Source organism: Mytilus californianus, unplaced genomic scaffold (genome assembly GCF_021869535.1).
Source record: "Mytilus californianus isolate M0D057914Y unplaced genomic scaffold, xbMytCali1.0.p SCAF_9, whole genome shotgun sequence".
Taxonomy (NCBI): domain Eukaryota; kingdom Metazoa; phylum Mollusca; class Bivalvia; order Mytilida; family Mytilidae; genus Mytilus; species Mytilus californianus.
The window spans coordinates 61,934,085-61,948,461 of NW_026262745.1; the positions used below are offsets into that span (position 1 = coordinate 61,934,085).

The window sequence follows — 14,377 nt, forward strand, 5'->3', positions numbered from 1 at the left end:
CGTCAAATATTTCCTCACCGACATTCCAAAAAGATAAATTAAGAAGGAAACAAAGCAAAAATAGTTTTAAACAATATTTCCTCATAAAATTATTTCAAAGAAGAAGTCTCGAAATTACAAATTGAAAAGATAAACATTTTTTATTAGGAAAATGACTAAAACGACTTTATCATGTTTATATAGCCAATCAGAGTGATGAATACAGTCAGATGATATCATTAAAAGGCGACATTTTATATACACTTGCGTTCTATCGAACAAGAACAATACCAGCTAGGTTCTGAGTACAAGTAATTGAAGTTCATGTTCTGATTTTACTTTGTTCCTTAAAGCTTATCATTTTGATATTCGAATTGTCTGAACAGTACTGAAATTTCCGTAGTTGATAATCTGCAAATTGACAGAAAGACTTTAAATGACTTAATAATTCATTAATTTGCCATTGCTAGTGCCTGTTCTAGTCTCGGACACACCGGATAGAGTATATAAGCTTGAAACTTTAATTACATTTATTACTTCGGATTGACATACCTTAATTTGTTAAACAAAACGAGAGGCGAAAGATACGAAAGTGACATTTAAACTTAAGAAACGACCATTTAACTTCAAAAAGGGGGGGGGGTATATACAATACATATCAATGAATTAAGTTGTATTTCAGAACCAGCGATTATTGATATGTATTATAGAACTTGTATTATAGAACTTACCCTTGCCATGCGTTGTTATTTGTTTTCGACTTATAAGGGAGCAACCATTTAACTTCAAGGGGGGAGGGGGAGGGCGGTTATGGTTTTGTTTCCTAAAAAAAAAATTCTGATCCCCAACTTGATGAAAAAAATATTGTGGTAAAGCAGATGACAAAAAAATATTCTGAATCCAAATTTTCCCCATACCTTATAGTGTTAAACTTGAAACAAATAATTTGATTGATAGCGTCGAAAAAGTAAAAACAAATGTTCGAGCTCTGACTCAGACAAAAAACATTACCCCTCCCCCTCCTTGAAGTTAAATGGTTGCTGCCTTATAAGACGAAAACAAATAACAACGCCATGGCAAGTGTAAGTCTTATAATACATATCAATAAATTAAGTTTTATTTCAGAACCAGCGACACATGATGCATCAATATATCTATATCAATATATGTGTCAGAATATTGTTGGAACAGAAGGGCATGTAAAAACTATCAGAATGATGAACTCTATTAGAGACAATTTATCGAGTCAAGATTATTTGACAAAAATAACCAGTGGCAGCTTTGGCGAGGGACTGGAGATGCGAGGAAGTGATATAGATATTATGTATGTTAGCAAATGTGCTGAGGTTTGTGAAAGCACAAACACTTATTTTAATCCTGCTAAAACGTATTTTACAATGGCGACAGGAGACACACACCCAGGCTTCACTCATTTACGTCTAGTACATAGCAATGATCATAGCGTCTTTAGATTATGCGAGATGAATGAAGGTTATTTGTACTTTTCAAACATAAGATTAAAAGAACGTATATTGCACAAGCGCACTCCGTTCATCCACGGTCCTTGCATGTCAGACAAAAATGGGGAATATGATATTGCATACTGCTTACATAGTAAGTTGTGGACAACACAGGCAAAACAATGGATGACACGATCACATACCGCATGGCCAGGGTACGATGTTAAACAATCTATTCTTAGACATGGCGTTCTCTTTGTACCAATAGGTGTTAAAGGATCTATTAAAGAAGATTTAGAATGGCGAATATCGTTTTCCGTTGGAGAAAAACTTCTAATCATTACATTTACACATGCACAATTACTTTGCTATGCTCTTATGAAAATTCTTCTCAAAGATGTAATAGATATTGACATAGATTGTAAAGATTTACTTTGCTCATATTTCATAAAAACAATTCTTTTTTGGATTTCGGAGGAAGTTTCAATTGCAATTTGGAGACCCGAAAACTTAATAAAAAATTTTATGAGATGTTTAAGGAGACTAATATACTGTGTTGAATACTTAGTCTGTCCCCATTACTTTATTCCTGACAATAACTTATTTGAGAATAAGATTAAAGGAAACGCACAGAAAATTCTCTTAAATAAGCTGAATGTTTTGAATAATTATGGTTGGCATTGTATCGCATTTTCAAAACAAATCCCTAACTTCCATGAATTAGCATTCTGCATTAAAAAAGGGCAAATTAATTTATATGTCAATAATCTTAAACAATTATTATTTTCAAAAATGATTTTTGCGGATATTCAATCTTCGTCCTGTAATTTTTTGTTGAAAAAAGTTATACACATAGTATTATCTACAAAGAATTCCAAAATAAAACAACTTTACTTGTACTATATTTCAAAGAAGTGTTGCTTGCTTGACAAATTACAAGGATTTAAGGATGTTTCTGGTAATAAATATACATATACACAATACAATACCTGTATAAGTTCTTTGCTACGAAACATACGCCATAATGCTATTACTGGATGGCTGAAGTTAGCTTCGTTTTTCTATCATACAGAACAGCACACAAAAGCCATTGACCTTCTTCAATATTCTCTACTAAAATGTTCATCGGAAAAACTTTACCCGTTCATGAATTTGTTGCATATTCATTATGATTTATTCAGTTTGTATTTGTTTCGGCAGATGCCTGTGGTTCTTTTGTTTAAATATCTGCTATTAGATCAAGTGGTGTTTCTTGCAAATTCTATGTTGATACCGGAAGAATTAAGAAAGGTAGAAAAAACTACTCCGTGTATAATACCGCCAGTAGTATTTACGCATGTTCTTCCATTTCTATGCCATTATCATCTAAACGATTCCAAAAAATGCCGTAATTCTCTCCGAGATTTACAAGTTACTATAGGAGAAAAGTATTTTATAGCATGTTCCTATCAAGAGGCTATATCATACAACATCCTAGGAATAGCTTATCAGTTAGTAGGTGATATACCATCAGCGAGACAAGCATTTAAACGATCTATAAGATTATACGCAGATCCAGATGACAATAGTGCGTTTTGGAGATTGTCATCGATAAGCTGAATGTACCAGAGCTAATGTATAATTAACTTATGATACTACATACTTCATGTTTTTCCCCTTTCATGATTGTAAACGTTACTCATATCTATTTGTTTGATGTGAATTCCAGTATTAAAAATTTCATCAGTTGGATTTTTAATCAATATTATTCTTTAATTTGTGTCCCATAATACGGGATGTTGTTTCCAAGCGAATGATGTTATAAACAAAATAACTATTTTCCTATGCGCTCGAGTAAAGTAGATAATGATTTAAACTTAAAATTGGCAAAAAGCACTTGGAGGGGTATGAACAGTTTTTAACAATATACGAGGATTTACACAATATGTCTTTATCAAGCCCTTAATATTTATAGCTAAATCCTAGCTAGCTATAAAACCAGGTTTAATCCACCATTTTCTACATAAGGAAATGCCTGTACCAAGTCAAACTCTATATGACAAAAAGACAGAGAAGATACTAAAGGGGCATTGGTTAATCATTGATCCATTAAAAACAAGATAAGGATTTCAAATATCAAACAGAAACAATCAAAGATCTGCCATTAACACAAAATTTTCTAACCAACAAAAAGTATTAAGACAACATAATATTACAAATACTGGCGATTTTCTTACTTTGAACTGTCGTTCTAATACTGTGGTTTCATTTATTTTCGTGGGTACCAATTTTCTTGGATTGCGGAAAACTTGCCTTTTCGTGGATACGTGATTTCGTGGTTTTGTCAAAGTCTGCATACAACCTGATATAAATTTGTATTTCTTTGAAAATTGTAATTCGTGGTTCACATGTACCAACGAAACCCACGAAAATTGGTATCCAACGAATAATAATGATTTCACAGTATATGAAAAGTTTTATTACAAAAAGGACAAAATTTTTTTTTTAAATTGATAAATGATATCAGGTCAAATTTGCCAAAGGATTTTGGAGCCTTAGTTTCATCAGAAGCGGGATCGAACCAGTGCTAGCATATTAAACTATCAAAATATAAATTAAGGGTTTTCGAAGTGATTTTCTGGATTTGACTTAATTTGGAACACACACTCAAAACCATTTAATTAAAATCCATTAATACACAACTGCTTTATGAAAAACATGTATATGACACAACGAGTCCTTAAAAATGCAAATATTAAACCAAGATGTGGAAAACTTGCCAGTAAGACAATCATCCACAACAGATCAAATAAGTGTCGAAGTGAGCAACTATATGTTGGCCTTCAACAGTGAGCAAATCGCATACTATATTGTAAGCTTTTAAAGTTCCCCGACATGACCAAATGTAAAAATATTAAAACGACAAAATTAAACGGCCTATCTTATTTAACAACAACCAAGGATAACCACTGAATAACAGGCTCCTGCTTCGGCACAGACAGAAACAAAGTGGCAGAGTTTAAGAAGTTTGTAAGCCCTCAACACTCCCAATAACAGGGGATAGTGATGTTGGAACATAACATAAGAACAAACTGAACAATTCAGTTGGAAATGACCTGACTCATCAGATTGGCACGATGCACAAATACAATCTTAACATTATTAGCAGTTACTTAAAGATATTTCAAATTTAAAGTCAAAGACAACTAATAAATGAATCATGTTCTCCATTCCACACCTAAGTTGCAGTCGATTGCCGGTTCATCGGCATATTCTACAAAGGAATTGTCTATAAGATTGGCTAACATTCTGTCTGAAGTGAAAGAGGGTCTTCAGAAATACTATGAAATTGTTTACTCACGTAGTCGTATTAACCATATGTGGATGTTTAATTTTGTTAACAGTAAAACAGAAAGGTAAAAAATGCTACACAGAGGAACAATTAGTGATCAGTATGCTGGAGTTTCTAATTGACAACATATTTGTTGAATATGGAGGTAGACTTTTTCAACAAATTGTCGGCATTCTTATGGGAACGAACTGTGCACCTCTCTTTGCCGCACTCTTCTTATTTGCATATGAGTTGGAATTCCTTCAGACACTTGTCAAAAACAAGAAGATCAAAAAGGCCAGATCCTTTAATTTTACATTCAGATATATTGATGATGTTTTTTCTATTAACAATCTAAACCTTTCTGATTGGGTTCCATTAATATATCCTCCAGAACTAGAAGTTAAAGAAACAACAGACAGTGCTTCCTCCGCCTAATTTTTAGACTTATAACTCGAATTTGACATAAGCGGTCGTCTCATTACCACAAACTATGACAAACGAGATGATTTTAATTTTGAAATGATCAATTCCCCCAACCTTAGTAGCAATATACCAACTTCACCTGCACATGGGATATACATTTCCTAACTCATTCGGTACTAAATAGTTTGCAGTGCGTCTCAGACTTTATAAAACATCACCAGTGTCTGAGCAGAAAGTTGATGAACAAGGGTTATGTCAAAGAACGTCTCGTCCTTTTTCTAAAACAAGTTCAACGGAAGATACCAAGACCTGTTGGTAAATATTCCGTACCAACTTCACAAATAATACATGATGGTCTTGAAGTTTAGATTATAGATACTGACGTTGTTTATCATCTTAATTATGTGTTGCAGTGTTCTTTTATTTGTCTTTGTAAATTATTGACCTTTACTGTTTAGTCCATTTTTGGTAAAAATCCTTTTGGCGTGGCTCGGTACTTATACATCCCGCCATTGTGTTATTTTGTTATTGTGCTGTGGTCATTTTTTGTAGTCTTGTCTTTCATTTTTACTTATGAGCTTTGTTTTTATGCCATTTTGTTTGACATATTTGTTTGTTTTTACAGTGAGTAAGATTATAACCCAATGTTGACTGCTGTACCACTATTTTTGACATTTTTACCTTTTTTGTTTTGTTCACACATTGTTGTCAATAAAATTAGACGGTCATACAAGTGAGAGGTTTAGCTAGCTATAAAACCAGGTTTAATCCACAATTTTCTACATAATGAAATGCATGTACCAAGTCAGGAATATGACAGTTGTTTACAAATCGTTTGATTTGCTTGATCTTTTGATTTTGTCATTTGATACTAATTTGCGTTCCAGGGGCCTGTGCCGGTAGAATATAATCGCCTTTGTAACAGTATGTAAGCATTAAAAGACCGCCTTTTAATGAATTGAAAACTTTTTTTCTTTTAGAAAATATATGAAATATTAGCAATTTCATGTTATTATGTTGTTTAACAAGCAAATCCAGAAATTGTTCCATATTTTTCATGTCGGGGCCTTTTCTGGCCGACTATACGGTATGGGTTTTTCTCATTGTTTAAGGCCGTACGGTTGCCTATAATTGCTTACATCCATTTTATTTGAACTTTAGTGGATAGTTGTCTCATTGGCAATCATACCACATCTTTTTTTTTTTATTATAATCAATCAGTCTTTAAACTGAAGAGAGTATACACGTTTTTAGAATGTTGAGACACCTCATCTTAAAATTTTTTATAACTTTTTATGTTCATTTGCCAGCACTGATTGGTGGGCACAGTTGTTGGTGGGTGTAGTCTCCAAGGGTAACACAAGCTGAGTAGTCTGTCCTCCGGTACTTATCAAATTTAAAATGCTTTATTTAAAGACTACCCTTTTAAGGTCCCTTTTAGTCATATTTCACTCCACATACTGATGTATCTATATATTTTAGATTTTCAAATATCTTAATTTGAGCATTCCCGATGAAAACAAAATCCAGAAAAGCACTTCAAATGCACCAGATTTATTAAGTTTTATTTCAGTCTTAATTCATTAACGTGTAAGCTCAGCGACTCTTTTCACAAAAAATCTTAAAGTTATACTGAAATGTGTATGACTTACGAGTATTTTTACTCTTAAGAATTTTTTTGTGAAAAGAGCTGCAGGATTGTAAGCTTGAATGATTTGTATTTACAAAACACATTTTGCATATGTTCATTTGTAGAAAATTCTGATACCACAATATTGGGGATCGCGTTAGACCTTTTAATACCCAACAACTTTCCCCAACTTTGTGATTATTTAATCAAATATGATTGTCAAAACATATATTCAATGACGTAAATTACAAAGATGAAGTAAAGGTTTTTTGATTGTTTGGGCGAAAACAAAACCAAACTGCTATTGAGTGCACCAATTATCTCATTTAACAATGATTACGGATTATTTTTTCATAAAGTCTTCAAATGCTATCCTCTGATTAAATGTGACTAACTACATGATAAAGTTTTATAAGCTTTCTGAAAACCATTTTTTTCTAAAATATCACCTTCGATTGCTAGAAAATTTTAAAAGGTTACACTAATTGAAACAAAGTCATCATGACATTAGCTGAGGTGGCATGATATATTCAAAAGGAGGTGGGACATTATTTGGATCAATCTGTAGTAGGGACGGGTCACTTTTATATGTTTTGTCCTGATTTTGATTGACTATTTGATCAGTATTTGTTGGTGGAGCTACACAATCCTCCTTTTGTTTTTCTTCGAATTCACTGTAATCTGGAGGTGGACTTCTTTGCTCTATATGGTGCTGTAATGGAGGTAGATTTTTGTAAGGATTTGAAATTTTAGATTCAGATTTTGATGTGTTTTTCGTTTCAGATCCGTTAGATACATTGTCTGTTCCCTTCACTTGACGTGCATCTATGGCTTTTTGAAGGAGGTTTCTCTTTTGTTGGCGCTTCCATGTGTCGATTATATATTCTGGTTTGATTTTTGGTTGCCGTGCTGTTATGACAATTTGACTTGGGAATGTTTTCCTTTCAGGTGGTTGCTGCTGAAAATGCGTAGTTGTTGGAAAAGTCTTCGTTGGTTTAGTACTGGTTTTCTGTTTACAACAACCACCGAAGAAAATAATGAGAATAAAAATACCAACACCTAGACCAATTTTCCAACCATTGCTACCCTCAGATGAATCTTGTTCCGTCTGCACATCTGAAAGTACGCAAAACGCTGAGTAATTGTTTGGTAATTTTGTACATAAATAGTTATATTGTGCTTCAAAATATTTTTTAAGCAATAACAAATTTAAATGTGAACCGACAACATCATGATGGTACATCTTATTTTCAATTCATGCCTAGCTGTAAAGTACACAAACCGATATTTTAGATTTTTTTTCTTATTTTCACCTATTTGGTTAATGTTTGTGTTTGTCAACTATTTGCAATGACTAAAAATGTAGCTTTTAAAAAAATATTGAAAGGGAGCCCATATAACATTAAAGCAAAAGAGAATGTAATAAAACGACAAGTGCACAAGACAATGGAATAAAACGAGACGTGCATAATAGATAGAATAAAACGAGACGTGCACAAAAGAATGGAATAAAACGAGACCTGCACAAGAAAATGGAATAAAACGAGACGTACACAAGAGAATGGAATAAAACGAGACGTGAACAAGAAAATGGAATAAAAACGAGACGTGCACAAGAGAATAGAATAAAACGAGACGTATGTCGAATTATCATTATTTAAAGGTAAATCACATGTTTTGATTACATACTATATATATGGTAAAACTCTTCATAGACACCAGGCTTTAAAACAAAAGAGGTGAAAGATATCAAAGGGATATACAAAACTCATAAGTCGAAGAGGTATCAACAAAATCATGACAAAAACAACGAAATAATACAAACAACAGTCTACATAAATCTTAATATAAACCGAAGACTGAGGAATACACACCCCATGCAAGACAGATGATGATTACGTTTTTGATCTTTGGTTGAAATTCCACAGGAACATAGAATATACTTTGTTTTAGTTAGAAAAAAAAGATGTGGTATGATTGCCAATGATACAAATCTCCAGAAAAGACCAAATGACACAGAAATGACACAGAAATGAAGAAATGACACAGAAATTAACAACTATAGGTCATCATACAGCCTTCAACAATGAGTAAAATCAAAATCGCTTAATCAGCTATAAAAGGCCCCGAAATGACAAATGTAAAACAATTCAAACGAGAAAACTAACGTCCTGATTTATGTACAAATTACCGAACGAAAAACAAATATGATATACGGTGTACGTAGATGTTGAAATTTCAAGTGAAAAGTCCAAATTTAATCCTTTTATCAAGTAAAGTATATAGTAGATTAACTTACAAAAACGACATTATTCGGGCTTAAAGAACATATGATATTTCATTAATGGCGAATGCATATTGGTTAATGTATTACATATATATATCATTAACCTACATTCTCACATGCTTGGTTTATTATGTAATGACGCACGGATAGCTTTAAGTATCTGAAGTTTATTATAGACAAAAATATATTATCTATACTCGGGCTTCGGTCTCAGTCAATATTGCTCTATTAAAACTCTTAACTTAGGAATCGGGGTCTTATATACCATGCTAAGGCTAAGCGGGAGACATCAACCCAAAATTGTTGATAACAACTCGAAACGTTAATTCAACGCACAACCGTTTGTTACCTTTCAATGAAGAAATTGAAAATTATCACGGTACAATGCGAAGCTTTATATTTGCTACAAAAGTTTGAAAACTTTCATTATTTTGTAATTATTTAATCTGAAATTCATTGAAAAAATAAGTCAACGGGAAAATATATAAAAAATAATGTAAACGAAAAAGGGAATGGAGAAACCTGAAAAAAAGTAGAAGTAATAAACTAATTTTCTCCGATTTCAACTTTTTGATGATATAAGTACTTGTTCAATACATTTTGACTCCCCTTTTCTATTCGCCAATGCCATTTATCATCAGTCATAAGGTAACCGTACATAAAAATGTATTACCTGACGTGTAATATTCTAGTTCCCAACCACTATGAGTCACAGAATAATCTGTATGGAAATGAATTAATATGTATCTTCCTTGAGTACTGCTAAAATACAGATATGTCTTTTCTCCACAAAGAAACTGTATTCTATTATCTTCATCAACACATGCGCCTAGTCAAAAATATGCAAAATGTTATGATAGAATTCAAAACTTTTTGTATAATTTATACGAATTGAAAGCTGACGACCGTCACATTATACACGAATCGCGGCAGCGCTTTTTTAAACATGATCGTCACTTGCTTTCATTTCGTTTGATGTTTAAGAATACGAAGTAAACGTAATAAACATTTTGGATGATAATGTCAACATTAACAACACAATCATCTACAGAAATTGTCTGTTGAAATAAACGGCTGTCATTTCATGTGAGATCAATTTACGTCATATAGCTGCACTTTGCGCAATGAAAACTTTGATTTCTAGTAAGTAAATACTTATAAAATATCAAATATCTATGATTATTCCAAATGTATATCATTTGATACTTATCTATATTTACATATTTATATCATATTATCTATATAGACAATAAATTATGTCAACTACCGACAATTTGCATTTTTGTCTAAAACATTGTCGTCGGTTAACATAAAATATACGAACAATGTAAAAATAGTGTTGATTAATTAGTGGGCGTAACCTTAAACTCAAGAGCTCCCACGTAAATTGGAAATATGAAAGAATTAGATAACAACCAAAACGATTGCATGGTTTATCAAGACAATCTCAATTACAAATTGGGTCCTATTAAGTTACTTGGTTATAGAGTTACGTAGATTGTGTTTGTGTAATGTTTTCGTTTGTTGAATTTATTTATTAAATCACGTCTTTCCAAAACTATGTTACTGTAATGTAAAGCTTGAATTATAACTTCATAATGGTAACTAACTTTGTGGCAGAATATATCAAGCAATGAAAAAAAAATATGGTTACTTCGCTGAGAAAAAAAAATCTCCATCACGAACCGTCAATACATTATGGGAACTGTTATTCAAGGAAATAAGGATTAAACAGCATGAAAATCTGATACAAGAAAGTAAACAAAAACGAAAAAAATCTGAAGTCTAATTAAAACTGCCGATACCATGACCAAAATAAAATTATTTTTATTTTGGTCATGGTATCGGCAGTTTTAATTAGACTTAGGATTTTTTTCGGTTTTGTTTAATTTCTTGTATCAGATTTTCAAAAACCGGTCGTGATCTTAGATCCTCTATCAATACATTTATAAGCATAACCTACTTAAATGTGGCACCCATTATATTCACATTTAAGATCACCAAACCTCCATATCTAAATAAGGAAACCAGACAGAATAAACGAAATAAAACAAAAACTATGTTTTTGTATGTGAAATTCCTACTTGGATCATTGTTATTAAATTGTAACCGCTTGTGAAAGCCATTTAAAAACTCCGAAGCCATTATGTTTTCAATTTTAGTGAATAATCCTGTTAAAAATGAAGTATTGTAGTGACCAAGACTTAAACTTTTTTATGATTTTAAAATTAACTTATGTTTACACTTACCTGCATATACTTTGACATAATCATATTGGCAGGAAGTGGCGGATTCTATGTTAAATGAAGTGAACTTGATGTTAATTGTGTTTGGAGGTGGTCCTGTATCAATCAGCCAATAGGAATCTAAATAACTGTAATGATATAAAAGAATGATTACTAAAACATGTGTTGTTGGACTATGCATAATTGTTAAAGAACGTTAAATTTAATTAAATACACTCTTTTATTATAAAATATTATTTTTTATATCACGCTTCATAAATGTGCAACAGATTAGGATAATTTTTATCGAATTTGTTCTTTCGTTAGTCTATATGATTAATAAACACAACGGTGCCAAATGTGGAGCAGGATCTGTATGCCTTTCTGGAACACATGTGTTAATCTCCAGCACATGTTGGGGTCGCGATGCTTCCCCAGTAGTGTTTTGCCAACTGTTGATATTTTCTTTCAACCAAAACGCTAACCACCGGTATTTTGCACTCACATATCATAACTAAACGTGGACATAATTATTTCATTCACGATTTCATAGTATACTACTTGTAGTATTTTTTTCTCCAAGTAAGTTAGACCGGGCCTTGCGGTCATAAAAAACATGGAGTACGATTATCGTTCTCAGACTCAGAATTCAACCAATCAAAATGCTGGATTTGTTTCGAGCACAATGTGTGTACTGCGAGTACTGATTAAAGTGTTATGACAAAAGGCCCTGGTATCTTTGATGAGTTTTTACATCTTATCCACTTATGGACCATTACTTTCTGACCATTCTAGATACCTATGTTTATCCATACATTTGTCAAAGTCTTTGTTGGTCAACTCTTAGTTTTTGTGAACTATTTCATTACTTTTCGGCCATGGTGTTGTTAAACGTTCTCCAACTTTTGTTATTTTGCGTATTGCCCCATTGATATCTTATTTCTCTTTTTATGTTATTTGAATTCGTCGAAGCGTTTTACAATCTGGCATTATGGGAAAACCAATAATCGCAGTGTATATCAAAGGTTACGTCACAAGCACTAGTAAATCAATTTTGATCTGAAAAGGTCAGTTTGATCCTATATCTATAAAATTTTGTTTACGTCTTTTCACAAATTGCATGTAATATATAACTGTACCATAAGCCGGTGTTGCAAAATAAAATTCTCCCTAGATAATCGTTTTTGCAAACGACATTTAAGGAATGACTGTAATACTTTTCTGTCTATGAAGAAATAACATCAAAAATGACCCGCGTAGTCATTCCTTATAATTTAATTCAAAATTCCACTTCAAGCCGGAGTAAATCATGAAAAAACGTTGATGACGTCATGGTCACATGGCAAAATTATATCTATGAGCTGATAGGCAAAACACTTTCAACCAATCAGAATACGCGTTACATCCAGAATTAAATTATTTAAAGATAACACTGAATACTGGTATAACTTACTTCGAGTAAGAAGAAGATCCATAACCTGCATGTGACTGTAAACTTTGTTCATTACTGGTAGCATTCAAAAATACAGAACCAGTTGGTACACAAGTTGGAACAACTGTTGAATGAATAAACATAATACTCTGGATATTGATAAATGAAGACATGTGGTAGAAGTTAGTACAATACACACATACACTAACACAAAAAATAGAAAAAATAAACAACCTTTCGTGAGCAAACTCACATACATTCTTGGCTTTCAATTATTCGGCTTTGGACGTTCCGGGTGAAGGTTATCTCAGAAAAACGCTTCGGACGCATGAAATTTATAACGTCTTGTTTTCATATTTTACATATGTCCAATGACAAGGAGGAGAAGCTAATTCCGACATGCTGGCATATTTTCGTCTGTTTCTTTAACCTTTACTCTCTCTCAATAATATTGTCAAAAACAAAAACGGTATTAGTAACAATGATCCGGTCTTGAACTCAATTGACTTCACAATTTTACTGGGTCGTCTTCTTGTAATATGTGCGCACATAAGTTAGGTTGCAATTCGATCTGTTGAAGGAATAAATAATGAGAGCATATACTGACGAATTTAAAGCTACCGTTAAAATACCTATAAAATTTTGTTTTCCATTCTCGATCATGTTTTATGGCAGTTTATCCTAAGATCGACTTTTAACTTTTAGGCCATTTTTGTTTGAATCACTTTCAATGTTCATGTCTTGCGAAAATAGATTTACTATTAAAATGACCCGCTTGGTTGGTTATAAGTTAGACGAATCATCCAAAATTGCATTCGTATGCAAGTTAGATAACTTCCACATTTTGATTAATTTAGCTTCAATGTTTCTATTCCAAGTTTTGTGGGAAAATGACACGCGATTGAAGAATCGTCCAATAGTACCTATCTGAACTTGTTTGTATAGGGTATATAACTGCGCTTATGCTACAGGGTGTAGTGTGGTATATTTACTTGAAGATAGAAAATAAAAAGAAACTGCTATCAGAATGAGAACATCATTTCAGATTTGCATATTCTATGTTTTTAGTGTGGACTGTGCTGCGACGTACCCCTGTCTCAACACAAGTCGTTCAACGCCACAGCAATTTAATATTACCTGTACTTATTCTTATTGTCAGTTTGCTACGATATCTATCAAAAACAAAAACTGGATATTTCAAGCTATAAAAAAGAACATATCTCACCTGTTGCATTTTCCAAATAACCAATAGAAAATCCAGTATCTGTTGTTGATCCGTCAGTTTCGAATTTGATTGTGACGCTACTTCCAGTGGACAGCACAGATGAAGATAATGAACTATAAGTCCCTGAATACGACGCAAGAGTAACGTAACCTGAGTTTGGTCCTATAAATTAAAAAAATAAATAAATTTAATTCAATGACAGTTTGAAAGTTGATATAGAACTGGTCAATCGACACAAAATAAAAAGAAAAAAGAATGATAAAAAAAAATCAGCTACAAACAATGACTAGATTACAAATTATTTGCATGGCTTGTGAAGTAATCCTTATCAGGTATTATTACAACCAGCAAACAATCGAAAACTTAATTGAACAAAATTAATAAAATAAAAGGTAAAAGAAAA

The 14,377-nt window shown here is 32.5% G+C and overlaps 2 protein-coding genes across 3 annotated transcripts in view; one reads left to right on the forward strand and one right to left on the reverse strand.

Moving 5' to 3' along the window:
- Positions 1-1,103: 1,103 nt before the first annotated feature.
- On the forward strand, positions 1,104-3,075 carry LOC127716187 (uncharacterized). Its single transcript, XM_052222313.1, has one exon. It carries the CDS (start codon positions 1,146-1,148, stop codon positions 3,036-3,038), a length of 1,893 nt encoding a protein of 630 aa, XP_052078273.1. The 5' UTR covers positions 1,104-1,145; the 3' UTR covers positions 3,039-3,075.
- A 3,638-nt stretch (positions 3,076-6,713) lies between these two features.
- Positions 6,714-14,377, reverse strand: part of LOC127716183 (deleted in malignant brain tumors 1 protein-like) — a 71,111-nt gene continuing 63,447 nt past the window's right edge. For both annotated transcript variants that reach the window (XM_052222309.1, XM_052222308.1), the window contains exons 11-15: positions 13,975-14,136; positions 12,771-12,873; positions 11,342-11,466; positions 9,766-9,921; positions 6,714-7,921 (exon numbers count right to left, since the gene is read on the reverse strand). In XM_052222309.1, coding sequence (XP_052078269.1) covers positions 7,305-7,921; positions 9,766-9,921; positions 11,342-11,466; positions 12,771-12,873; positions 13,975-14,136 — 1,163 coding nt within the window. In that variant the 3' untranslated portion in view covers positions 6,714-7,304. The remainder of the gene's footprint in view (positions 7,922-9,765; positions 9,922-11,341; positions 11,467-12,770; positions 12,874-13,974; positions 14,137-14,377) is intronic.

Coding starts and splice junctions, on each gene's coding strand:
- LOC127716187 (XM_052222313.1), top strand. CDS start 1,146: ATGTGTCAGAATATTGTTGGAACAGAAGGGCATGTAAAAACTATCAGA.